Source organism: Lissotriton helveticus, chromosome 3_1, assembly GCF_964261635.1.
Source record: "Lissotriton helveticus chromosome 3_1, aLisHel1.1, whole genome shotgun sequence".
In the NCBI taxonomy this organism is placed as follows: Eukaryota; Metazoa; Chordata; class Amphibia; order Caudata; family Salamandridae; genus Lissotriton; species Lissotriton helveticus.
Window position 1 is genome coordinate 806,265,475 of NC_136061.1, and position 25,453 is coordinate 806,290,927.

The 25,453-nt window shown below is 43.6% G+C and overlaps 1 protein-coding gene across 1 annotated transcript in view; it reads left to right on the plus strand.

The window, feature by feature from the left end:
• Nucleotides 1–25,453, plus strand: part of OTOG (otogelin) — a 1,048,712-nt gene that overhangs the window by 352,669 nt on the left and 670,590 nt on the right. The window contains exons 15-16 of the mRNA XM_078682941.1: nucleotides 2,452–2,576; nucleotides 8,410–8,622. Of these exons, the coding sequence (XP_078539067.1) occupies nucleotides 2,452–2,576; nucleotides 8,410–8,622 (338 nt within the window). The remainder of the gene's footprint in view (nucleotides 1–2,451; nucleotides 2,577–8,409; nucleotides 8,623–25,453) is intronic.

Here is a 25,453-nt window from a genome sequence, read left to right on the forward strand (position 1 = left end):
TGTGTCCGAACGAGTTCCCTCATCACTGATAAAAACCACCTTACCAAACGCAGACACGCATGGGCTATCATGAACTCGTACGCGCGTTTAGCTCCCGCAACCTACCTGTCATGCACCTACTCCCTGCATATGGCCATTAGACTCGGTGACTGGCAATTTTTAAAAGATCTGCCAGGCTGGCATCGCACGTCAGATGTATTATGGTGCAGAGGGTGCGGCAGGACGGCTGAAACTTTGGAGCACGTGGTCTGTCTTTGCCCAGCACTTATGTCACAGCATAGACGCATATTGAAAGCGGAGTGGAACAGGCTGGGAATCCGGTCCTGCAGACAGGCAATCATCGCGGCCCTAAGCCCAGAAAATACAGCTTTAAATATAGGCCTCACAACCTACATACACCTTGCATATCACAATTTTTCGTATGCACCCCCCTGTCGGCAACAGCCTAAATTAAATTGCACCATTTTTAAGCTGCTAAAAAGTTCTCTTTTAATTTCTGTATTTTTGTATAATTCGCTGCTATTGAACTGTTGCTGATATTTTTATCTGTATCCACTTTTAAAACTTGTAATTATTCGTTAACGGTTGGTTAGTTTACAAATCCAATACTACTAATGATCGGTATAACGACCTCCTTACCTTTTAAAGTTAGTTTAATGCCATGTGGAATGTTTATAATAGGGAGTTGCAGAATGCCATGTGGAAAACTTGTACCTACCCACCGTTGGTTATTTGATGTCAGTTTTTAGCTTTCACAATGTGTATTGTTGCTGGTGCTCCTTTTAAGGATGTTATTTTATATCCAAATAAAGACATGTGTTTAAATCCAATATTTATTTTCCTATGATTTTGTTTTTCGAAATTGTGTGCATCGGTATTATGTCAATGATCCATCCTAGGTACATGTGGGAGAAAGTCGAGTCCTTCAGTGCCTTTTTCAGGTCACAGTCTGCTGGTCCAGTCCTCTTTTGTGTTTCCACAGGTTCACAAAGTGTTCTGAGGATGGTACTTTGGGGGACCCCTTTAATCCTGGCACACGTTAGTGTAGGACTAACTAAAGGACCTTTCATCAGCAATGTACCACCCATTCCTTGTAGCTTACAGTCTGGAAGTAGTCAATGGGTAGCTTGAGCAACCCACCCCCTTCTGGAAGTGCAGGCCAGAGATAGCACTTTTGGGAGTAGAGATGATACGGTAAGCCACTTGCAGCTCTAAAGGTGCAACAGTAATATTTCTAAGCTGTTGGCCAAGTGCTTCATTTGTGACACTGGATGCAGCTGTTGGGGCAGATGCAGACATTTTTCTGGACCAGGATTTGTTTTTCATCATTGGACTTTGACAAAGAGCAAGAGATGAAAAGGTAGAAAAGTGAGAAAGGAGGAGGAAGAGCAAATCTAGAGAGGTAAGAAGAGCAGGATGAAGGGGGAAATTGGCATGAGTTATGACTAAGACTTTGCATCCTAGTATACAGCAACCTTGGTGTTAGACAGCTTTGGAATTCTGCAGTGCTGGTGGCAAGCTCCTATAAAACTTTGACCACATGATTTATTTTAGTTTTTTTACAAATTAAGCATGAGCAAGTCTATTTAAGTATGGGCAGGGCTATTTTCCACTCCTTTCTTTCTTTGTAAACCTCGTCATCTTTACAAAACACAAGACTGGTACAGTTAAACAAAAAAAATGTTCAAGCATTTCACTTTGCATTATCCCCTGTTTGTGTTGCTCGAATTATATTTCCTAGACTTTAATCATGTGCTACAGTCCAATTTAAAATCGGTTGCTAATAAGAAGCAGGGTCCCTAAGGGTAGGCTGACAAGCGTCCCATCCTAGTTCCAGATATCAAGCTCTCAATAAATATTCAGTGTTCTGAAGTGGTGCCAGATAATCACAAGAGAGTAAAGAGCAATAGCTGTTTAGCAGCTCAGCTCAGATTGACAGCAAAATTGATACCTTTGCCAAAAAGAGGCACATATGTTGTTTGTTGACAGAGCCTTTCTCCTCTCAGATTTTTCAGTTGTTCCCCCTACCCTTCAGCCCCAGGCTTAGTTGAAGTAGTCTGGGAATGCTGGGGATGTTAACTTAAAAAGAGAAGTCTAAAGGTGGCCAGAGCCTCAGTGCTTTAATCGTGGTGCTTCAGTGAATTTAGCAACATTGCTCGAGAAGGTTTGAGCGCACTGGCTGCAAAGGGTGTGGTCAGCATAGGTAATTCAGGGAAGATTCCAACGCATTACACCTTGATGCCATATTAAGCTTTCTGTCATCTTGCCTAAGCTGTAGATGCCGTCTAATTACTGTGTTTGAAACAGGGTTTGACAAAAACACGCTTTTTATCCGAGTAATTCGAACAAAAAAAATGGTTACATGATATTTGTAAGTGGCAGTGCCTGTTTTTCGACACCTGCACCCTATTTTAAAACCTTGTAATAAACATGTTTTTTTTTGTATTTAAGATCTCCCGTCGGGGTTCCGGAAAGCACGCCAGAATTATTTGGAAACGCTTGGAAAACCTCGTCAGTGTGCTCCCCAGACCACTTCCCTTCATCCCTGGACCCCTGTGATGTGCATCTACAGTCAGGTGAGGAATTGAAATGGGCCTCCTGTTGGTTACTAGTCCCACGTTAAAAAAAAGACGGCTCTTTGCTGGTTCATCGATAGCTTTCATTTTGTTTCTGCTTGCACGCTGAGATGACTAATGACAGGATAGCATGTCAAAACCACTGGAATCACCCCAGGGTCCAGGAAGCCATCATGACTAGGCTATGAGAGTTAGTACATGCATCGATATCGGGCGTTAAAAAGAAAGCCACTCGTTTGTCGTTTCTAATATATTTCCAGGGTTCATGGTTTGCTGCACTCTTATTAGGCAAAACATACAGCTAACCACTGTTTTTAATAGCTGGTCTAAGGAGCTTCGTAAAACATACACAGAACATTAATGGCGAACATTGAAAATGTTTGTCACTAAGCCCAGAAAGCCGAAATAATATCTTACATATTTCTCCTCATCTTTTGTTCATTCTGTTTTTTGTGCCCTTTTTTCGCGCTCGCATCTGCTTCTTTTATGGGCTGAACTCTCAGAAGATTCAGAAAATATACTGTCATGATGGAAATATTTGAAAGCAGATTGTATGTCTTGTGATGATGGTCTCTCTTTTTTTTTTTTAGCATTATTAACATAAGTTTATGGATGTTCGGTGGAAGGTGGACGAAGGGCAGTGGCAGTACTCCCAGTCCGCTCGTGGTTTCATTTCAGGCAACAGCAGCACTTTTAAAAACGATTTATTTTAACATTGGACATTGCTCTGTTTTTTTAAATATAAATACACCTGGGTGTTTGTGAATGGGACTACGCTTACCTGGGCTCGATTGCCTCGTCTCCCTGCCTCGGTCCGACGCGGCGCTGCCGTTGAGCGGGGGGCGGGGGAGACAGAGCCAGGTACTTCCTGTTGGGGAGGGCAGCGTTCTAGTTGTTGGGAGGGCTCTGCCTTTAAATTCACATGCCCCAATGGGCGGACGCGCCGCTGGCGCGCCAAAGTCAAGCCTGTCTGTGCCCGTCGGCGGCCGACCGGGGCAATAGGCCAGAACCACTGCTGGGTTTGGTCCAAGACGCCACTATAGCCCCCAGAAACTCCGTGCTCTCTGCCCAACGATTGACATCAAGTGTAAGCATAGTATTAATGTGGAGGGGGAGAGCTGGCAATGCAATTACTGCTCATTTGGGGCGTCAGAACAAGTAGACATCAGGGAGGGAAGCCCCGCGCTCAGGTTAGCGTTAATCAATTGCAGATCTTTGAGAAAGCATAGGATTGAGATCTATGGTATACTATCAGAGGGTCAAACTGATGTTATGTTTCTTACGGAGACATGGCTGGATGATGACTCCGCACCTGAAATTCTAGAGGCACTCCCTAGTGGCTAGGGAATCATGAAAGTAGACCGAATGTCAGGAAGGGGAGGGGGCATCGCTATTATCTATAAGCATGACATTCGGTGCTCCCTTGTACCTGCGGGTATAGATGATGGGGAGGCTGGCTTTTTTACTATCAGATTAGCCACTGATTATATTATGAAGGGGCTTCTGATTTATAGGCCCCCGGGACCACACTACCGTTTCATACCCAGTGTTGTTGAATATCTTATCCAACCTGCTCTCCGGAACGAAAAGCTTTTGGTACTGGGGGATTTTAACTTAAATTTTAATGATGCACGTGACCCCGGGGCACATGAGTTGCGCAAGGGACTTGAAGTGCTGCAAATATTTTTAAAATCGGAACTCCCGACTCATAATCTGGTACATCTACTTGACCCTATTCTCGCCAACTGGGACGCAATGGAAATTAAGCCTCCATTTCCAGTGTTGTGGGCTGATCATTTTTTGATCACGTTTGTGATAAATCTGCCCCTGCATAAAAAGCAGGAGAAACCTCAGTCTGATATAAAGATAAGGAAATGGGCAGGCTTCTCGCAGGGGGCCTTTAACTTGGCTTTACTGCAGGATGGTCTGCCTTTTGGCTGGGACATAAATGGGGCGTGTAAAGATCTCGAGGGGTGTATTATTGCCGCTCTCGACTGCACGGCACCCTGGTCATCTAAAATGGTGACAAACAGACGCAAATCAGCCCCTTGGTTCAGTGAAGTGTTACGGGCTGCTAAATCAACCTGTAAACAATTAGAAAGGCGATGGAGAAAGCAGTTTTCAGTTGATCTGGAAGCTGAATATAAAGTCAGCCTTAAATATTACCATTCACTCATTAGGAAGGCAAAGGCAGCTTACTTTAATATTAGGATCCAAACAACGGAGAACTCTACAAAAGAGCTGTTTAAGATATTTAAAGAGATATCTTCCTTGGCATCTTCTGCAGCGCCTATTGTGGATTCTGTAGAGTCGTGCAATCGAGTTGCTGAATATTTTGCAGAGAAGGTTTAAAGGATTTATTCCTCTTTTCCGGAATCGGCTCGTGAGGGTAAAAGACCTGATAAGGAATATATGGCTGTGTCTGGAATACAAGGTCGCCATAATTTCACGGTACCCTCCCAGGACATTCTTAAAAGGGTGGCGACCTGTATTAAGGCGGGTTCGCCTAGGGACCCTGCTACGCCGAGAGTGCTTAGAGGCAGCATAGACCTACTGGAACCTTTTCTGTGACATCTTTTAGAATTGTCCTTTAACTCTGGAGTGGTTCCGGAAGTGTGGAAGGAGGCGTGTACTTCCTTTACAGAAAAAACCTCATATTAGCGCTGATCAGCTCGATAATCTGCAGCCCATCTCCCTGCTTCCTTATTTTGCTAAGGTCGCGGAAAAGATTGTAAATACTCAGCTCACTGCACATATTTGTACCAACAACCTTCTCCATCCTTCACAGTCGGGCTTCCGGGATTTGCATTCCACCAAATCGGCTTTACTTTACTCCACAGAGATCATCAGGAAGTATGTGGACGAAGGACAGACAGCGGCCTTAATTCTTTTAGACTTAAGTGCCGCATTTGACACTGTTGCCCATCATACCTTACTTCAGGATCTAGCGGGAAGGGGTGTAGTGGACGGAGCACTAAAATGGCTGAAATCCTTTTTGTCTGAGCGTAGCTTCACTGTTATGCAGGGTAACGTCCATTCTAGAAACATCAAGCTGGCGCAGGGGGAGCCTCTGGGCTCTATTTTGAGCCCTACTTTATTCAATCTTTATGTCGCCCCCTTGGCTAAAATATCAGGAAATTTTGGGATTAATTTCCTGTCTTACGCTGACGACACCCAGCTGGTGGTCTCCCTGACCCAGGCCGAGCCCGGTGCGGCCCCCAATTTTGCATCCTGTCTTCAAGAACTGGCGGGCTGGATGGCAAACAACTGCCTGAGGTTGAATGGCAGTAAAACCGAGGTACTGGTGATAGGCAAGGCCCCTTCAGTATGGTCCTCGGCATGGTGGCCCCAGTCGTTGGGCCCCACTCCTATACCCTGTGAACATGCCAAGAATCTTGGGATTTGGGTGGATAATAAGCTGTCCTTTGACTACCACATCGGGCGGGTGGCAGGCGCTTGCTTTGGTATTCTGAGGAGACTTTGGAAAACCCTTGACGCCCTTCCCACGGAATCAAGGAAATTCTTGTTCAATCGCTGGTAGCCTCCCGCCTGGACTATGGCAATCTTTTGTACCTGGGTGGTCCGGTCAGAGGCCTGTTGCACTTGCAATGCATTCAAAATGCAAGATTTATTCTCATGCACCCGAAGAGTGCCTCGGCGACAAGGGCGCTGGCGTCCTTTCACTGGCTCCCTATCAGGGAAAGAGTGAAATTCAAGGCTCTGTGTGTGGGCCATCGTATTTTACAAAGGAACGGTCCCGCATATTTGTATGATCTTTTAACTCCCTATGCACCTACTAGATCGCTAAGGTCCAGTGGAACAGGTAGGGTGTATGTCCCCAAAAATTAAAAGAGCCAGGATGGGTGGACGCTCGTTCTGTTATTTAGCAGCTCAATTGTGGAATTTCCTTCCTCAGGCACTCCGGTTCGAGAGTTCTGAGCCCATTTTTAGGAAAGGTCTGAAGACGCACTTATTCCCAGCTTCTTAAATTTTGCCCTGGTCTTTTTTGGTTGCTGCTGCTGTTGTTCTGTTGATACTGTAGCGAGGGGACACACTGGTCTCAGTGTAACCAGGCGTTTTACAAATGTAACTATTATTAATATTGTTAAGGCTGTGTCCTGTAGTAAACCGTAAGGTCTCCTTTTACCCTATACAGGGTCGGATTGGTAAGGCGGGCACTCAGACAATGGCCGAGGGGCTGGTAATTGAGTTCCAGCTTTGGGCTGCTTTTTTGGGCTGCCTCGGGGTAGCCGATTTGGGCGCTGCCTGTGTTGTTCGGATGCAGCCAGCGGCCCAGTGGGTGCCTGAGTGGCCTGTCTGGAGGCAGATGGGCGTCCATTACCTCCTTTTTTATCAATGGGCAGAGGTGTCACTACCTTTCTTCCGCTGGGCTGGTCCATTAATGTATGCATATTGAGCGGTAGGTTGCAGGGGACCTGAACAGAAGGGGCCTCACTTGTTTTCAGGCGTGTTTCACCAGTGTGAACTAATCAGCGTATTTTCTTTTGTCTAAGTAAAGTTAAGACAATATGCCTTCGTCAGAGAACGCCCCCCCATCTTCCTTTTTTATAAAACTTCGCCAAAGCAGTGTTTTGCTGAAAGGCAATATGCAAATGGTGGGCACTTTTTCTAGCATGCCCGGGACGGGCCGATTTTTAATCCCAATCCTACCCTGATTTATACCATGGCTTCTTGAAAACATTTCCCCGGAGGCCACAAAGTCCTGTCTGTGGCATGACTGAGAGCCACACTTATGCCAGCGGGGTGAGAGTCGGGGTAATGAAAGGTGGGCGTAGGAGGATGTGAAGCAGATGCATGGTGTGTACAACAGACCGAGTCAGGTGACCTTTGTCTGCCACCAAGGCTCTAGTCTCTTGCACCAAGAATTAGTGACAAAGCATTAACTTTTACTGTATAACATGAGAGAGAAAGAGATACTCATTTGGTGGTGGCTGAATTGCAAAATGTGAAACCAGAAATCCTTTATTTATGCCCATTTCACAGCTTTCTGAATGTTCCTGATTTGTCAAGTGAACAGTAGTCCAGAGCTGCTGGTCACCAGAGGGCCCCAATTAAAGGTCAGGAGGGCTGCATGTGGCCCCAGGCTGTACTTTGAGGATCCCTGATCTATACAAACTAGGCCAATGACAGTGCCTATACAACTACTAACCAGCACAATGCTACAAGTGTGACAATTCAGCCTATTCCAGGCCCAAAAAGCTACACAAATTGCTTGGGCGGCAGGTATTAGTATTATATAATGTATACTGCATTAATAAACAATAGCTGTTCTGCTAATTTCTAAATTATAAAAACAACCCTACCATGTGGCAAAAGCTCATGTTGACAATTAGTGCCAGTGCGGAGCACTGAAAACCGCTGGCTGAGGTTAAACTCTTTAATTGTGAGCAACAGGCCACACACCTATACACCTGCCCAAGCTCCTGGATACCCTCTCGGATGATTAGTGCACTATACAAATCAACATAACATGGCATAACAGACAGTGTCTTTTATTTTAAGATCCCACTCTTCATGCTTGCACCTAGAACTTTCCACCTACCATACCTCACAAACCATTCCTAGTGCACACACTCCCTCCTTTTTCAACATATCATCTATCATCTTATAGAACCTGTACCACAGAATGTTTTTCACCCTGGCTATTGTATATTGCTTTGTAAATAATCAAAATGATGTTGGCGTTTTCTGTACACTATAAAGTGCAGATTAAAAACATATATATTTTCCCACAATGACTCTAATTGATCTGCATATTTGTTGGCTCATTATCTGAAAAGTAAAGCACATTTTTGTTTTTCCAATTTTTCAGTCTCATATGCGACAGAAGGTTGTAGCATCATCACAAAAGAACTCTTTACTCCATGTCACTCCTACGTGAGCCCCGTTTCGTATTATGAGCAGTGTAGACGTGACACCTGCAAATGTGGCCAGGCATGTTTGTGCTCTGCTTTGGCCCATTATGCCCACCAGTGCCGAAAATATGGAGTAATTGTAGACTTCAGATCACAAGTTACGGACTGTGGTAAGTGATATATTATACTTAGTCATACTGTTAGTTTTATGATCAACTTAATACTTTATTCTTTTCTCCAAGAGCCTATGATACCATATGTAAAGATATGTGATAAAGGGTCAAAATCTTGGACTGTCTCTGATTATTGAGGAACATGGGTTGGATAATGTCTTGACAGTGCCTTCTGAAATCACTACATCTCCCACAGCCCCTTGATAAAACAGCACCAATACAACATTAATGCAGCCATACAACACCTGCTTGTGGCTCCTAAAAATGATATTCTGACTCAAAGTGGTTTTAATCACGGAGAAGTCAATAAACAGAGCCTATACAATGAATGCTCAAACAGTTCATGATGTGAGCACAATATAATCAACATCTTACTTTAAGCGAGTAGCAGCATTTATACAAAAATGTGGCAGTAGAGAGGAGACATCAACTATCCCTTCACTTTGATGACATGCAAGGAAAGAGCAGAATGCATGGAACATTCTCAATAACTTGCCATTTGGTGTCTTCTTTACTAATAATCCTTATCGAAAATAAGTGCATACTAACAAAAAAATCAGTGATTCATAACAGGCACAACAGTGCTACTAAAACTAGCCCAAATCAGCACCTGGAGGCAAGGAGCCTATATGCCCCAGAATCAGTCACATCTGCCACCACAACACGCCACATTCGCTCCCGGAGATGCTTATCTGCAGCGTAGGGATCCAACAGCTCTGGACACGCTCGTCCGCCCCGGGTCACACCCAGGCAGTGCCCGGGCAATCGAGGCAGGCTGGGCTCATTCTCTTGGCTGGAGGACGTCGGGCAATTGAGGCAGGCTGGGCCCATTCTCTTGGCTGGAGGACATCGGAGCAGATGTAAAGAGAGGCATACACCATCTCTTCATCCCTTGAGGAGTACCTACATTTCCATTGTTGGTTATTGAAGAATACGCAAAGGCCTCAACTTTATTGTGGGTACTAACTTGACTGTGGCTTGTTTTATTCTTGTACCTCAGCATTTCAGATTTTAATTGGAGGAGTCCTTCTCTAGTCAACCATCAAGGGAAAGAGCAAGGCTGCTCTTACTGATCACTCTAAAAGTAACAAGAGGGCTACTCCTTCCCGGTGAAAGCGGTGGGGGCTATTTCAAAGGAGATTGATAAAGCAGAGAAGAGACTTTCTTTGGGTTTTGCCGGTCCATCAGCACTCTTGCCTGGCGAAATCACAAACACAGTAGCTTTAAATCCTCAAGCCACTATTTCTAAGAATCCACAGGATTGCGCTATAAGAGCCTTAACTCCTGTTGTGGTAGATTGGAGCCTTAGAACTCCCTCTCCTGATCCAAATGGGAAATGGTTGCAGGGTGACCTTAGCCCCTAAGGAGCAAGTGGATCCAGAGGGGTCACCGGCATCCAAGAGGTCGTGGAAAGCCAAGAAGAGAAACAAGCTCCAGCGAGAGGGAAGAAACCAGTGACATCAGTTAGCCTGACAGACAAGGGGGAATTTTGGAAATCCCTAAGAAAAATATAAACTGATTTGTTGTTGGATCTGCTATCACAGCTTTGGGACAAACTTGATAAAGTACTGTCAGACTCCAAAGACACACTTGGTAAAGTGGAGAGTAAGTTGGACACTATAACTATTGTGCCCCCCCCCCCCACACTAAATCCCCAGATACATGCAGTACGACCTCGATTGCCCTTGCAAAACAATTTAAAATGTAGGACACTATCTAATGATCACCTGGCAGAGAAAGGGTCTATGACATATGAAACGGATCAGGTCAAGGTTCCTCATAAAATGTGTAACTCCCAAGCAGATAGTACGGACAGGGGTGATGGGGAGCAGCATCTTGCTTCAAGTGAGCCTGAGAAAGCTGGGGACAGCCCAAATATTACAAACAGAGTGGGTTTACCAGTAATTGATCTTTCTCTGACCTGTTGTCCCTATACTGTGGTGCTGGTCGGAGTCCCAGGCTTGGGCACTCATAGTGAGGAATCTACGGATCAACAAAGCAGTGCATTGGCTAGGAAAACATAATGGATTCAATGTGACAGATTAATGCCACATTATGATGTCTCTTGGAATGGAGGGTCCAAGAAAACAATTGAGGGTGATATTGTGATCGTCACAAATAGATTCCTAATACATGCAGGCAATATTTTGAGACATTTTATGTTTCTGAGTTCCCCTTTTATGCCTCTGGCATCAAACCACTCTCATTAGGATTCTTTTATATTCCCATTCCTAATACCTTCCTAAATAGTCATGTTTTAGGCTGGAATGAGAGTGATTGTGCTTGGAAGAGGCTAGAAGTGATACCTAATGTCTATGCCCCCGTGGAATCTTAATGGTTTAGATTGACAAATAGAGGGCGCTGACCATAACATAGAGCATATAACAACGATTGAAATATCAGCGCAGGAAAGTAAGCCTAGTGAGTTCCGGACAAGCGCGAGGGAAAAGCCATTTTCTGAGTTGCTCAAATTCTGTCTGCCAAACAGGCCCCCATGGGGAAGCCATAGCCTCTTTTAGACCCTATACGTTGGAACTCTGGATATGTTAGTTTGATCTCATGGAATGTGGCAGGCCTGGTCCTAAATTTGAAGACGACAGGTGAATTCAATTCATAAGATCATTTAGATTTGAGAGGTGGAAAACAAATTCTTTATGGAACGATATAAGACATTCTTCCTTCCTGCAGAGGGTTCGACCTCTGGTAGAGCAACGTGAGGATTAGTTATCTTTATAGCTCTTGGGCTGTGTGTGTCTGTGAAAGGATTGAATTGGGACTCCAAAGTGGCACAACACCTAAACTAGTGGTAGGGAGAGCGTTGAGGTTTACAGTAATTATTTTTTACAATGCAAAAAGCAAGAAACAGGGCCCATCCAGTCTATTGGAACTAACTGGGCTTCTGGAATTGCTAAGAGTTATGATCTCCCTCAGGAGAACCGTATTCTGTTAGGAGACTTAAATTGTCATTTATGCCTTAATATTGGACAGAGCTCCGAAGACCTCCCTACATGCTTAGCATCAGAGGAATGACATCTGGAGCATTTCCCAGATGGTTGTGTACTAAACACCCTTTTAAATTCTTTTGACCTAATATTTACATTAGAGAAGGTAGCTAGTGCCCCTAACTGTTTTATCCGCCATCCTATAAAGGTTGGGGATGGCCTACAACCATCAATTTGATTTTTGTCTCATCATCTCTGGGACGTATTATATCTTTTTTTTAAATGTTCCATAGCCCCAATAGTGACCACATCCCTTTGAATCCGGAGCTTGAGGTACAGGGCCCTCAGTTAGTACCAAGTAGCAGAAATGTGGGTACAATACTGGCAATAGATCAGGGGAGGCACCTGCAGTGGTCACAGGTGGATACTAATGCTTTCAACCATTCCCTTTTTAAATTGAGGAAAGAGGAAATTTTAAAGTGCCTAGAAACGTCACCCACAGAAGAGATTATAGTTAGCTCATTTATTGTTATCGCTCAGTCAGTTGCTAGGTTGTTTACGGTATCAGTAGCAACTCTCTGCTCGGATAGTCCAACATAGTTTGACAGTGGGTGCTCCAAGGTGCTTAAGAATCTTATGATGGCCTTGAAAGAGACTTCCCGTAATAGATCTTGGGTGGCCATTTGCTGTAATAATTATAAGAGGGCCCTCAAGGAGTGAGGTCCCTATCACAAAAACAAACCTGTGATGAGCTGATACAAGCCAGTGAATTAAAAGATAGTACCCTTTTTTAGAAGGTTATCAATAGTCCTTGTTTTTCGGAACCGGACAAGCCGAATTTATGTCACCATATCACTTCTGATGAATGTAAGGTTCATTTCTAGGCGGTTCATAACCATGTAAAGGAGAGCAAAGTATTAATGAATTAGAGCCCCTACCATGTGAGGCGCCTATTAACTTTCTCCTTGAGGAGGTTAGCATCAGCATTGAGGGACTGTCCCAGAATAAGCCCCAGGTCTGGATGGATTCCTCCGGATTTGTATTGGAACAATATAGATATGTGGGCCCCGGTCCTGACCAGGGTATTAAATGCTGCAGTGTCATCATCTATGCATCCCACATGGTCCACTGCCGTCATTGTCCCGATCTTTAAGAAGGGAGACAGGGATAACCCTCACTGTTACCACCCCATATCTCTGATCGACTCTACTGTTAAGGTTTTGGGTCATGTTTTATTAAATAGGCTTTCTGATTGGTCAGATTAGTTCAGAGGTCTACTATGGCTTCTGTATAGGTAAATCTACAGTAGATCAATGTCTGTACCTTTATCTTTTGATATCTAAATATATGATCACCAAAGCGGGTCCCCTCTAACTTAGGTTTCATGGAGCTTACTGCAGCGTTCGATGGAGTGAATCTTAATAAATTGTGGCTGCTACTAGATAAGTTAGGAGTTGAGCGCACAATAATATATGTTTTAATGACCCTTTATGCCTATACAACATTAGCAGTTAGATTTACCCAAGAGGGGGGACTCACTGATAATTTTAAATGTTCAAGAGTGGTGCGTCAAGGGTGCATCTTTGCCCCTTTTTTATTAACCGTAAATATTAATGGACTAAAATCTGCCCTGACATCTCTGCAGCCCGATACTCAGAGAATAGGCAGTAGATCAGTCCCAGTTCTGCTGTGCGCAAATGACGCTGTGCCTGTAGCACGTACTCCCAGGGCTTTGCAAGTCCTAATAGATGGGTTTGTTTTCTTTATGAACAGGTTTGATTTGTCCCCTAATTTTACCAAATCATTTGTCAAGAAACTAGTTTAAAAAGACTACAAGGTAGGCACTTGTAGCCTATCCAAGGTCCCGGCTTTTTCATATCTTGGTGTCTTCTTCGATGGTGCTCTAAAGTGGAGTGAAGGAGCAGAATCTAAGGGACATGAAAAAATCCTTGGGAGCGATTGAAAATTATGCACATAGATTGGCCACATGGTCCCCAGGGAAGATTTAAAAATTATATCAGTTGTTTTGCATCTCCAAGGTCCTGTTTAAATCGTTTTTATTAACCTTTTTTATTTTTGTTTGGTTTGCACATTTAGCAATAAAGCATATGGTCTGAACAGCATGGAAAAAGGGAGGGGGAGGAGATTAATTGCCAGTGGCAAGGTACATTTTGACTAGTAATAACATGACGACGAAAAATCAGATTGTGTCCGTTACATCAAGGCTAGGGACAATATCCCAAGAAGGGCAGAGTGGTGCTGACAAATCCCCATATCGGGCATAATGCAAGAAATTCACGCAATAAAACATACAGTCAGGGTAATACTCATGTAACAGATGGAGAAGGAGATAAACTTGATCGTCAGCAACAAGGCACTCCTGGGCTAATAACAACATGGCAATGAAAGTTCAGAGTGCATGAATTACATCAACGCTTGTGGCAATATCTCAAGAAAACAGAGTGATGCTAGCAAATCACAACACATCTCCAAGGTCCCGTACAGCAGTGAGATTTGGAGGTACATAGCAGCCGACAAATCACAGACAGCGCAGAATAAATTTCAAAGACGGATTTTGAAAGTCCTCCATGGAACCCCCACTTACTCTGTACATGAGGAACTTGGGACTAAGTATATTACTGATTTAGTTGCAGTTAATCCTTTGTTGTGTTGGATGAATGTTTGGTCCAATGAGGAGGCATATTTTAATCGAGCAGTAATTTTGGAGTGCATCTTACATGACTACATTTTGAAAATCCCCTGGTTAAGATACATTAAGGAAATATTCCTGGCACTGGGAAGAACAGACATTTTTACAAAATATGACAAAGTGAAGCGACAGGACAATTAAAGATTTGTTTTTTAGAAAGTCATTTCAGAGCGTGAGGGCATGGAGCTCAGTAAACCCCTGGTAAAAGCACATGCTCTAGTCAAATCAGTGAAGGGTATGGAGGATTATTGCCCCATTTTAATAAGCGCCCATGATAGATTTTTAATTACTTGTTTTAGATTAAATATGTTCTATCATTTAGTGGCATTTCCTCCAGGCTTTGCTTTATGAGTTGAGGATAGAGGACCCTGTAGCTGCAACAATAGGTCTCAACAAGATATTTCATATTTTGTAGTTTTATGAAAATATTTTCCCATCCTAGGCGATTGTATCCTAAACCTTATTCAAAAGAATTGGGAATCAGGCATCCTCGTATCATTTTTACACTTGCAACTTTTGCAGAATGTTCGCACACTGATAGTTGTTACAATTTTTTTAAGAGCAGTATTAGGATCAAGAAATTCAAGACATGATTGAGATAGGCAGGGACCCCTATGCTTTTGTACAGTGATACAGTATTGCTTTAATGGAATTGTTATAGAAATTTTAACCTATTGTATCTTTTATGGCTGTGATTACTGCCAAATGAAGAATATTAATATTATTATTAATATTATTATTGTTATTATTATTACTAAAACAAGCAATAATATTAGGCATTTGTTACTCTGTATTCCCATTTAGGAAATTGTTACTACCTCATTTTAACTCAAAACCAAATAGTGAAACCAAGTCTGATGACCACAGTTTTGTGAATCTCCCTTTTTGGACAACACTGAATACGGTGAAAAATAAATGTCCAGAAAATCTGATCATTTTTGCGAATAAGAAATTTTCCAAGAAAATCAAATATCTTTTGTGAAAAAACTGGAGCTGGTATGGAATATTGGGAATATATTCATATATGCAAAAAGACTACACAATTCTTAAAATGTTACATGTGTATTTGCTATTCCTACAATCAGTAGACTGCGAGGAATAACTAACACAGTCCACCAATGAGAGTCTTCTCTAGGCAAAAGTCAGAATAGATATTTCGGTTTGCCAATGATGTCCTCCTTTAGACAAGAATCCAAAAAAAAGTTCAATTTTTGCAAAATTACTGACCCAAAATTAGGAGTTCCTTTTGCAACTAAATTAACTAGATGTTAGTCTCATCATTTATTTTTCAGGTTTATGAACAGAAGAATTACCATGATTCTTATCACAACAAATTTCTACCCTATTGATTTTTAGATGTGAAGAAGCAAAAGATGCTCATGTCTATATTTTCTTACAACCTTCTGAAGATTTTCTGAACATGGTCTCGGGTATATCTTACTGGAAATTTTCTGATGTGCAAAGATCTTAATTTATATCTATTGAGTAAATATTTCTACCATTTGTACATCTTTATAGCAATTGAATTTTCCAGCGTTTGGGTATACAACACCAGGGTTATGGTGATGATTTTGAGACAGCAGAACAGTATTCAGTTATTTAAAATTAAGTTATAAAATGTTCAAATGTACTTTCATGTATTGATCTTGCAACCTGATAGTCTAGCAAAGCCACACTTTTGTTGTGCCAATAGCAGAATATGTATTTTCTTCTGATAGTGTAAATTAAGGAAAGAGAACATTGTTTAACTTTGACATTGACAAAATAGAAAAAATGTGCATAGACCTCAAAAGAATATTTTCAATAAAATGGTTAGGAAATGTAGAGCAATACTTGTTATCTAGGGCCCGATGTAAATCTAATTTACCACTTCTAAAATACCGAATCATACCGATTCGGTATTTAAGAAGTGGTAAATTAGAGGGGGGGAAATGTAGGTAATTCTGATTCGGTAAATACCGAATCTTACAGATTCGGTATTTACCGAATCAGAATTACCTACATTTCTGTAAATACCGAATCGGTATCCCCCATTGATTCCTATGGGCCTTGAAGCCCATAGGAATCAATGTGGAATACCGAATCGGTATTTACCGATTCAGTAATTTCCTATTCTTGCAAGGGTGCAGGGGGTGTCACTTTGACACCCTCTAGCACCCCAATTACAGGCTTGTGTGCCATGTGGCACACAGACATGTCCTAAGGGCATGTCTGTGTGTCACATGGCACAGATGTGCATGCACACCTGGATTCGGTATTTTACCACCCAATTGGATTGGGTGGTAAAATACCGACTCTTGAAGGCCTGTGGCACTCTTCAGAGTGCCACCTACATCTCTATTTACCGATTCTGTACATTTACCGATTCGGTATTTTACCGAATCGGTAAATGTACAGAATCTGTAAAATTACTGAATCTGTACTTCTATAACCCACTACATAAGAAAACCGTAATACCGGTCGGAAACGGCCGAATTCGGCCGTTTCCGACCGGTATTAGGGCTCCTACATCGGGCCCCAAATGTCCAGTTTTTAGGAATGTGACATAAGGACATCCTTGGCACGATGTAGGCATGTTTGCCTGTAATATAGCATGTCCAATTAGCAATTAAATAGTTAAGGGCAGTAGAACAATTCTTGTCAGCTAATCTTCCCCATATAGAATGTTCCAGAAAGGTCACTGTTAATAAAAAATAGTAAATTTGTTTACCTAGAATGTAGAATATGTAGCATCCTCTTCTATCACTGGAATAGGTATACTCAGACTAAACCAGATGGCTACTGGATATTTCCAAACTAGATTAGTGAGCTAATTACCAACCCTTATTAACTATGTAAACTTACGGATGCAAGTGTCCTCTAAAATATATTTATCTAAGGAAGCTGGTTTGCCTACAAATGTGGTAAGCGCCTGAATACTACTGGTGTGGATCAGCCACTGAAACTCAAAGCAAGTCTGCTGCTGCAAGCCCAGCGTAGCAGTAATATACGACCAACACGCGTGTGTACATGTGTGCAAGTTAAGCTGGTATGTCTACTGTCTAACCTAGCCTGATATCTGAGAAGAGCTAACCTGTCTTAGATAGGACCTTCAGTAAATTGGTTATGGCCTTACCAGGCCATATCATTTAATTCACCATCCAAAAAGATACAGCCCCATTTTTTTGACTGGAGTATGAGCCTGCAACACTTAACTATAAGCCTGTGGCGATTTCCTGTATTCACACTTTAGGCGAAAGCTTCACCAAAATATTAACTTCATATTTGCTCCTATAATTAAAATGTCACTGCAAATATTAAATTAATTCAATTAAAGTTGCATTCCTTCTACACTTTGAGTTTTGCAGTATATGTTCCTGAGACAGCCCTTAGTCATCCTTGACCTTTCTGATGAACAGTAGGAAGATAATAGCCTATCCCAGGAAATCGGACAATTCGTAGATGATTAGCCTCTGCCTTGAAGAGGAAGAGGGTGAGGAAGAATCTACATGGGCTACTTAACTGTCACCTCCCTAATACATCTGGACATGTCTTTCCCACAGAGACAAAAGGGACAGCCAGACGTCTGGCACCGTTCACATCAGGGGCTCCCTCTCTAAGTCTCAGATGGAAGGAACCTGCTTGGAGTGGCATAAGGACTGGAGTTAAGACCCAGAAGAGAGCTGTTTTAAAGCAAGAGTTGATACTCCCATTTTGAGAAACTGAAGTGAAGTCAACTGAAGTCTCAAGTGAAGACACACAATTTTTCCATCTATAAAACAGTGTTTCTATTGATGATGGGCCTTGCATTTCTAGCCTGCCAAAGGAAGTGGGCCGTATCCTTTGTGCTTAGCACTGGTCACTCTGTGATGCAATTATGCCTTATTGAATTTATTGAATTTAACTAACTCAGTTAACACCTGGCAGAAAGTAAGTGATTTTTATCAATGAGTATTATGGGGCATCACAATAGTAGAGAGTGGACTGGTTGGAAAACATGGAGAAGGAGATTTCCCTGGAACTTCTGTGAATTGGTTCTCTGTCGGTGCCCATGGAAGAAGACCCCCAACTCCCACTGGACAGACAGGTTCCCTGCGAGTGGCCAGGAGGTCATGGGGCCTGGGACATGCAGGCAGCCAGGATAACATGCCTTGAGGTACGAAAAGTGTACCCGAAGTAAGATCCCAGCTACATAGTTTACCAGGAGCCTCTTCACAGTTCACTGCTGCTCAAAATAAGGAGCTGGGGTCTGGAGGGGTAAGAGTGTCTTATAATATAATGCTACCAGAAGGTAGAGGGACTGAAGCCTAAGCTCTTACTCATCAGAGGAAGAATAACTGCACAGAAGCTCCAGTAATTTGCTAAATGTTATAGGCCAGAGGCCAAGCAGAATAAAACCAACAGTCCTGGTGAATGGAGCGTACCACAAGGAGTGGAAAGTGAAAAACCCTGTATTAATTATATTAACTGTCAGAGAAAGGAACATTTATGTGGCTCACTTTTAACAGGCCTTGCAGGAGTGTCCCTCAGGAGACCGGGCAAGAAAAATGTATTTCGCATCTTACAGTTTCATTCACCCTGGGGAAAAACCAGTGCCCATGGTATCAGCTCAATAAACCAAAGAACAATCTTGTGTGGCTCTTGAGAGCCCATCAGGACCTTCTTAACTACAGGGAGAGCCAGTTTCCTAGGAGAAGCCACAGTTGGAGCACTGCCATTGGCTACTCAGAGAGAGGGAAACACCAACCTCTCACTTTACTGGTGAGCCCCCAGACACCAAGGAGAATATCTTGCTCATGGGAAGCTACGCCAAGACCAAATGCGCCACACGTACTTGCCTCCCAACTCTACACAGTGAAGGAAGCATATTGAAGGGAATCAGGAGATGACTGGCCACCCCTCTGCCAGTTGATATTTAGGATGAGAGAAAACAACTGGACACAGGAACGCCGTTCTACAAGAGGACGGTAGCATTGTCTTCCCTTGTGCCTATGGGGCCTGTTTAGAACAGTAAGATGAGAAAAGTGTTCTGACATACCTGGAGCAATTAGCTGATCTGGACCTAAACAAAACTCAGGGAACAGTGTTTCACCTAACCTACTCAAAACTAAGGGATCCTCCAAAAAGAATCTTTCTAGTGGGCCTGACGAAAGCCGCCAACCCTTTATGGGTGCTGGAGGGCTGAAACATGTAGACTTTGACCTCACCTAGCAATGTGATGGATACATGACACATCCATTATACACATCCATTTCTCTTTTAACCCTATCCTTCTCTAGTCTTTAATAAAAGTAACAATACTGAACAAGAGGTAATTTCATACCACTTACTTGCTGTGGATCCCCACGAAAATCTTTTTGAGCAAGAGAGATCACCTCCTGGTTGGAGGAAAAAAGACCCGATTATGAGACTATCAACTACTATTACGTTAGTGGCAAAGGATATACCACCAACCAAAAATAGCTGTTGAGGGTCCCACTGATTTTTTCCTAAAGGATTCCTCCAGGACACAGATCCCATTCTCATTTGATTTTCACTAGCCTACGAATTGCACCAGGAGGCACTTCTTACATTAAACCAAAAAGAAAAGGAGAAGCCAAAAAGTAAAAAATTATTGAACAGTGATGAGCAATTGAAATCACTTGTCACAAAAAGTGTAGCATGGTCCTTCAGCCAACAAGGTGTACCATTATGAAGTAAGGCCACAGGAGGAGCAAGTGCACCACACATGAGTTGCATTTTCTCTGTGGGCGGCCTAGTGGGCTGCATACCCCACACTTCCTCCCTTGAAATTCTCAAAGATTACTCTGAGAGGGAAATTCACAAGGACATATTTCCGATTTATCCCCACCTTACCGCATCAAATGTGGAGATAGATTTAACACCCCATTCGCAAGCTGGTGAAAACTGCAGACATTGTCAGTATTCCTGCGATAACTGCCCCAAAATTTATCTCGACAGTGGACACCACCAACTAACCCTAATGAGATGCAAAGTAGGCGTTCCAGTGCAAAAACACATGAACAAACCACAACACCACTTTCACAACGAACTGCCAGATCTGTGATGCGAACCAAAAACATGTGATAAGCCACGATAGCAGCAGGGAATTAACTACTGCCTTTTGCTGGTGTTCAGCAATATGACTACCTGCAGCATAAAAGGGAGCCCAGCCAAGAGCCACACCTGAAGATCCACAGATGCCTTGGAGACAATTATCATGCAGCTCCGATACCCATGAGGGCCACAACATCCCCCACCACCACCCCAGCCCCCCGACATACACATACCGGGCATGACGCAAGAGCCACAAAAATCGCATCATGACGCACATTGCCAAAATAAACAGTCACACAGCACTGAAGTAACAACCAAAAACTTTATTTAAACCCAACACAAAATAACAATGCAAAAGACTCCTGTCGGGTCAGGGACAACCTCGAATTCACAGCCTGGAAAATAAAGCACAAAATCAGGACTTGTGTCATGCGCATATCAAAGGAGCGAGAAACAGAATAAAGTGAGCCAGAGAGAGAGAGAGGAAAGAAAGGGAGAGAGAGAGAGAGACACAGAGAGAAGGAAGGGAGAGCGAGAGAGAGAAGGGAAGGGAGAGAGAGAGAGACACAGCCGCCCCTGCACACACAGGCCCACAGCTCACCTGCTTCCTCTGGTGTGTCCACCAGTAGGCACACCACGTACCCGTGCAAGCTCCAGGCTCCAAGCCCGTCCCTCTACCATGGCATGGTCCACATCATGCCGGTCCGACCCGCGGCCCAGCAGGTCCCACACATGATGCTGAGTCCTGAGTCCTGAGTCATCAATGACAGAGACCACATCAATGCACACGTTATCATCGCAGGCAGCACATCCGCTCAGCTAGCTCGGTGCCACTAACCCAGTGCAAGGCCAGTCAGCGCCACGTGGTGGTAGGCCTGTGATGGCCGCAAGACTTTGGGTGCCACTAACCCTGTGCAACGCCAGTCAGAGCCACATGGTGGTAGGCCTGTGACGCTCGCAAGGCTTTGGGTGCCACTAACCCTGTGCAATGCCAGTCAGCGCCACATGGTGGTAGGCCTGTGATGGCCGCAAGGTTTCGGGTGCCACTAACCCCGTGCGCAACAACTCATGGGCCCTTTATGGGTGAGAACCGTGGATCGTCCGTCTTTCAGTCACCACCGCCAGAGGGGAATGTGACGTTGTCGGCCCCTTATATTTGTGGGGTCACATGGCCTTTGATGCCTGTGCTGGATGGCTGTGGTGTGTGTGCAAACCTGCCCATAGGGAGTGGCCGTGACATGCTGACAACTAGACCAGTGACCTGAACACCACCAGCGTGTATGCCTGCGACAGGTAGCTATGTGGGCCCCCCCTCGGAGCGTAAGCGGAGTGGTCTGGCCTGGCGTACGCCGGACCAGCACAGGGCTTGCAACTATGACTCGGGGGCTCTGGGCATGGTTAAGTCCATGTCTGTACAAGGAAGTGACTAATGCGTGTGTCTCAGTTGCAGTGTCCACGGTACCCGGAACACAATAGGAAATGTAGCACACTGTGACTGGAATCCCACTAGATGAGCATCATTGACGTAAGGGGAATCACTGTCCCTACATTTATCTACACGTTCATACATAAATAATGAAAGACATGACACAGCAGTGCGTTGCTGGATGTATAGTGCACATCCAGTGGAGTTTTGCAGCTGGAGAGGTACAGGCCATGCCAAGCACACTACACAATATGGGCACGTAGTGGGCCAGCCAGAGTCCATCCGGGGATGACAAGTACTGCGGACGAGGAAGGGTACAGTCCGCATCTGGTTGCCATGTCATTGTTCATCAAACAGGATATGACAGGCCATGTCGCGGTCCAAGGTGAGTGCAGTGGAGTGTATCGGGGGTCAGTGGACGGTCATGGGGCCATGTGCGGCACCAAGCAGAAACAGGTCAGGGGGCGGAGATGAATGCTAGTGACTCCTTCTGACAACAATCCCATCCACGTCTTCATCCTCGGATGTGTGCTCTGCCCCACCTGTGGGTGTTGCAGTACTGGCTGCGGCACTGTGTGCCACTGACACATCAGGGGCCAGAAGAGGATTGTCGGCCGCACTGTGTGGCAGCGACACATCAGGTGCCGGAGTGGATACGCCTGCCGCACTGTGAGGCACTAACACACCAGGGGGTGGAGATGTGTGAGGGCAGCAGCATTCATCAGCACCACACCTGCAGGGCATGGTAGATCCCAGCTACATTTCGCTGATGTGCAGCGGTGGCTGCCATCCTTTCCGCATCCATCCGCACCATTTTCTCCATGAGCCTCCGCACGTGTGCCAGCTCACAGCTGGTTATCTGGAGCCAGTTTGAGTGAACAGGTGTTCTCTCCACGTCATGACTCCAGCAATGTCAGTCAGGGCTCGTTGGAGACCATAGAGCGGGCCGTGGGTGTTCGTTAGGGACTGGAGCTGGTCCCTGATGGGACCTAGACAACTGTGGATGGCATCCAGTTTGGTAGCCATGAGGCCGAACCCCACTGGCACCTGCTCAGCTATCTCCCTCTGGACATCCAGCACACGGAATTGGAAGGCCATGGTTCGTTCCTGGGCCTTGGTAGACTGCCGGGGCTGTGGGTGTCTCCTGCTGGGTGGTTTGGATAGTAGGTGGGGTCTTCTTGGCGCAGCTGGGCTGCCCTGATCCTGGTGGTGAGTTGAGGATGATGTCCATGATGTCTTGGAGGGCTTGGGTGTCAATGCCGGGGGTGTCCTCCTTGTCATCAGTGAAGAGTGGCAGGGACTGCTGTGCTGTGCTCCTTTGACGGTGCCTCTGGATTGTGAAGGGGAGAAGGTGTATTACAATATGTCCACATGTATGTAGCTGCATGGTACATGTGGTAAACAACCTTTACAACGCAATTTTTACATTGCAGAGCCTTTACAACGCAACCATTACAACGCAAACTATTACAACGCATTGCTCTGGGGGGCGTTCTAGGATAGGGAATGGGTTAATTTACTATCCAAAAACCTTCCCTAGTGTCCACGGGGACTGGAGTTGGAATAGTAAATTAAACTATTCACTATCCAGCAACCCAAAGCACTATGCGTTGTAATGGACTGCGTTGTAATACTTGCGTTGTAAAGGCATGCGATGTAAAAGCATGCGTTGTAATGTCATACATCCGGTACATGTATGTAGCTGCATGGTACATGTTGACATTCAGACTGCATGGCATTGTAGATTGTGCATGTGTGCCATTGTGGCACTCTCCACCCATCCCCCCAGTACCTGGTGGTCACTCACCCTGTTGCGGTAGTGTTGTTTCCTGTCGAGCACTGTACGGTCCCCCGACTCTGGCCACAGTCTTCACACTGATGACTGTCGACACCAGCTCCTCCATGTCATCTAGCACGAACTGTGGCGCTGGCCTCCCACCTCCAGCCTGCATTGCTGCCTTCTGGTTGGCTGAGAGTTTCTCCTTGGTCTTCCACTTGATGTTAATCCATCACCATCTCGCCTCATCCATTGACCTCCTGTGCTCCCCGATGGCATTCACCTTGCCCACGATGTCCCGCCGTATCCCATTTTTGGTGCCCAATGACACGTTGGAGGTGACGAACAGTTGTTCATGGTGTTCCATCACCTCTGTTATCAGGATACTGTTTTCCTGCGGACTGAACTTCGTCTTCCTCTTCTTCTTGTCCTTGTCCTTGCCCTTCCCTGTCCCCGAGGTCCCAAGGTGGTCGTCCGAGGTGCTTGTGGGGTTGCGCTCGTCTTCTGTGCCTGCTTCGGCTGCCTCCATGGGGCTTGGGTGTTGGTCATTTTGTGTTTGTGTGTTTTTTCTACTTTTATAGTGCTACCTGCCATGTGTGTATTGCAGGCCTGACGCTGCTTATCGCTGATTTCCTCATCGCGCTTTGGCCCATCGCATGTTTTTTCACGTTGAGGTTTGTGTTTTTATCTCCTGGAGGTGGTTGTATCGCGGACATTGGCCGCGTTTTCAGCGGACTATTGCATGGTACCGCCTTGTTGTGAATTCCACGTTAACACAGGGTTATTTTCCCGCAATAGGCTGCGAAGTGTAAAGGTGCGTTAGCATTTTTTGGTGATGTTCAGCACACGTTCTTGTGAATATACCCGTAAGTCTCCCAAGACTCTGGAAGTGTGACCTGGGGAGTGTGTTGCTTTATTACTCTGGTGTGCAGTCATAATATCGAGTTTTTTATTTCGACTGGACAGAATATCGAGAAAAAAATATAGAATGGACAAAATATCGACTAGATATAATATAGACAACAAAAATATCGACTAGAAACAATGCATATCGAATAGAATGGACATAATATCGAATCAAAAATATAGAATGGACATAATATCGACTAGACATAATATAGACAACAAAAATTTCGAATTTAAGGTAAGTTAATAATATTTTTAATTTTTTGTGTAATATTATTTTGTAGCGGGTTGTGGGTTTATAGGGGAATAGGGTGGGAAGTAATTTAATTATAATTATTAAATATGTTAATTTATGTATTGATATTTATTTAGAATTAATTGTTAAATAATTAATAATTGGTAATTAATTAAAATATAATTGGTAATTAATTATAATTTATTAATTGATAAATATTTTAATTTTGGTAATTTATTTTCTGAAGCGGGCTGTGGGTTTATAGGGGAATAGGGTGGGAATTAAGTTTATTTATTTACTGATATTTATTTAGAAATAATTTGTAATTAATTAATAATTGGTTATTAATTAAAATATAATTGGTAATTAATTAAGATTGATTAATTTATAAATATGTTAATTTTATTAAGTTATTTTCTGTAGTGGGTGGTGGGTTTATAGGGGAATAGGGTGGGAAGTAATTTAATTATAATTAATTAAATATGTTAATTAATTCATTGTTAATTATTTAGAATTAATTGTTACTTAATATAATAATTGGTAATTAATTAAAATATAATTGGTAAATAATTTTAATTGATTACTTGATAAATATATTAATTTCATTAATTTATTTTCTGTAGCGGGTTGTTGGTTTATAGGGGAATAGGGTGGGAAGTAATTTAATTCTGATTAATTAAATATGTCATTTAATTTATTGGTATTTATTTTGAATTAATTGTTAATTAATTATTAATAGGAAATACATTAAAATATAATTTTTAATTAAAATTAATTGATTCATTTTTAAATTGTA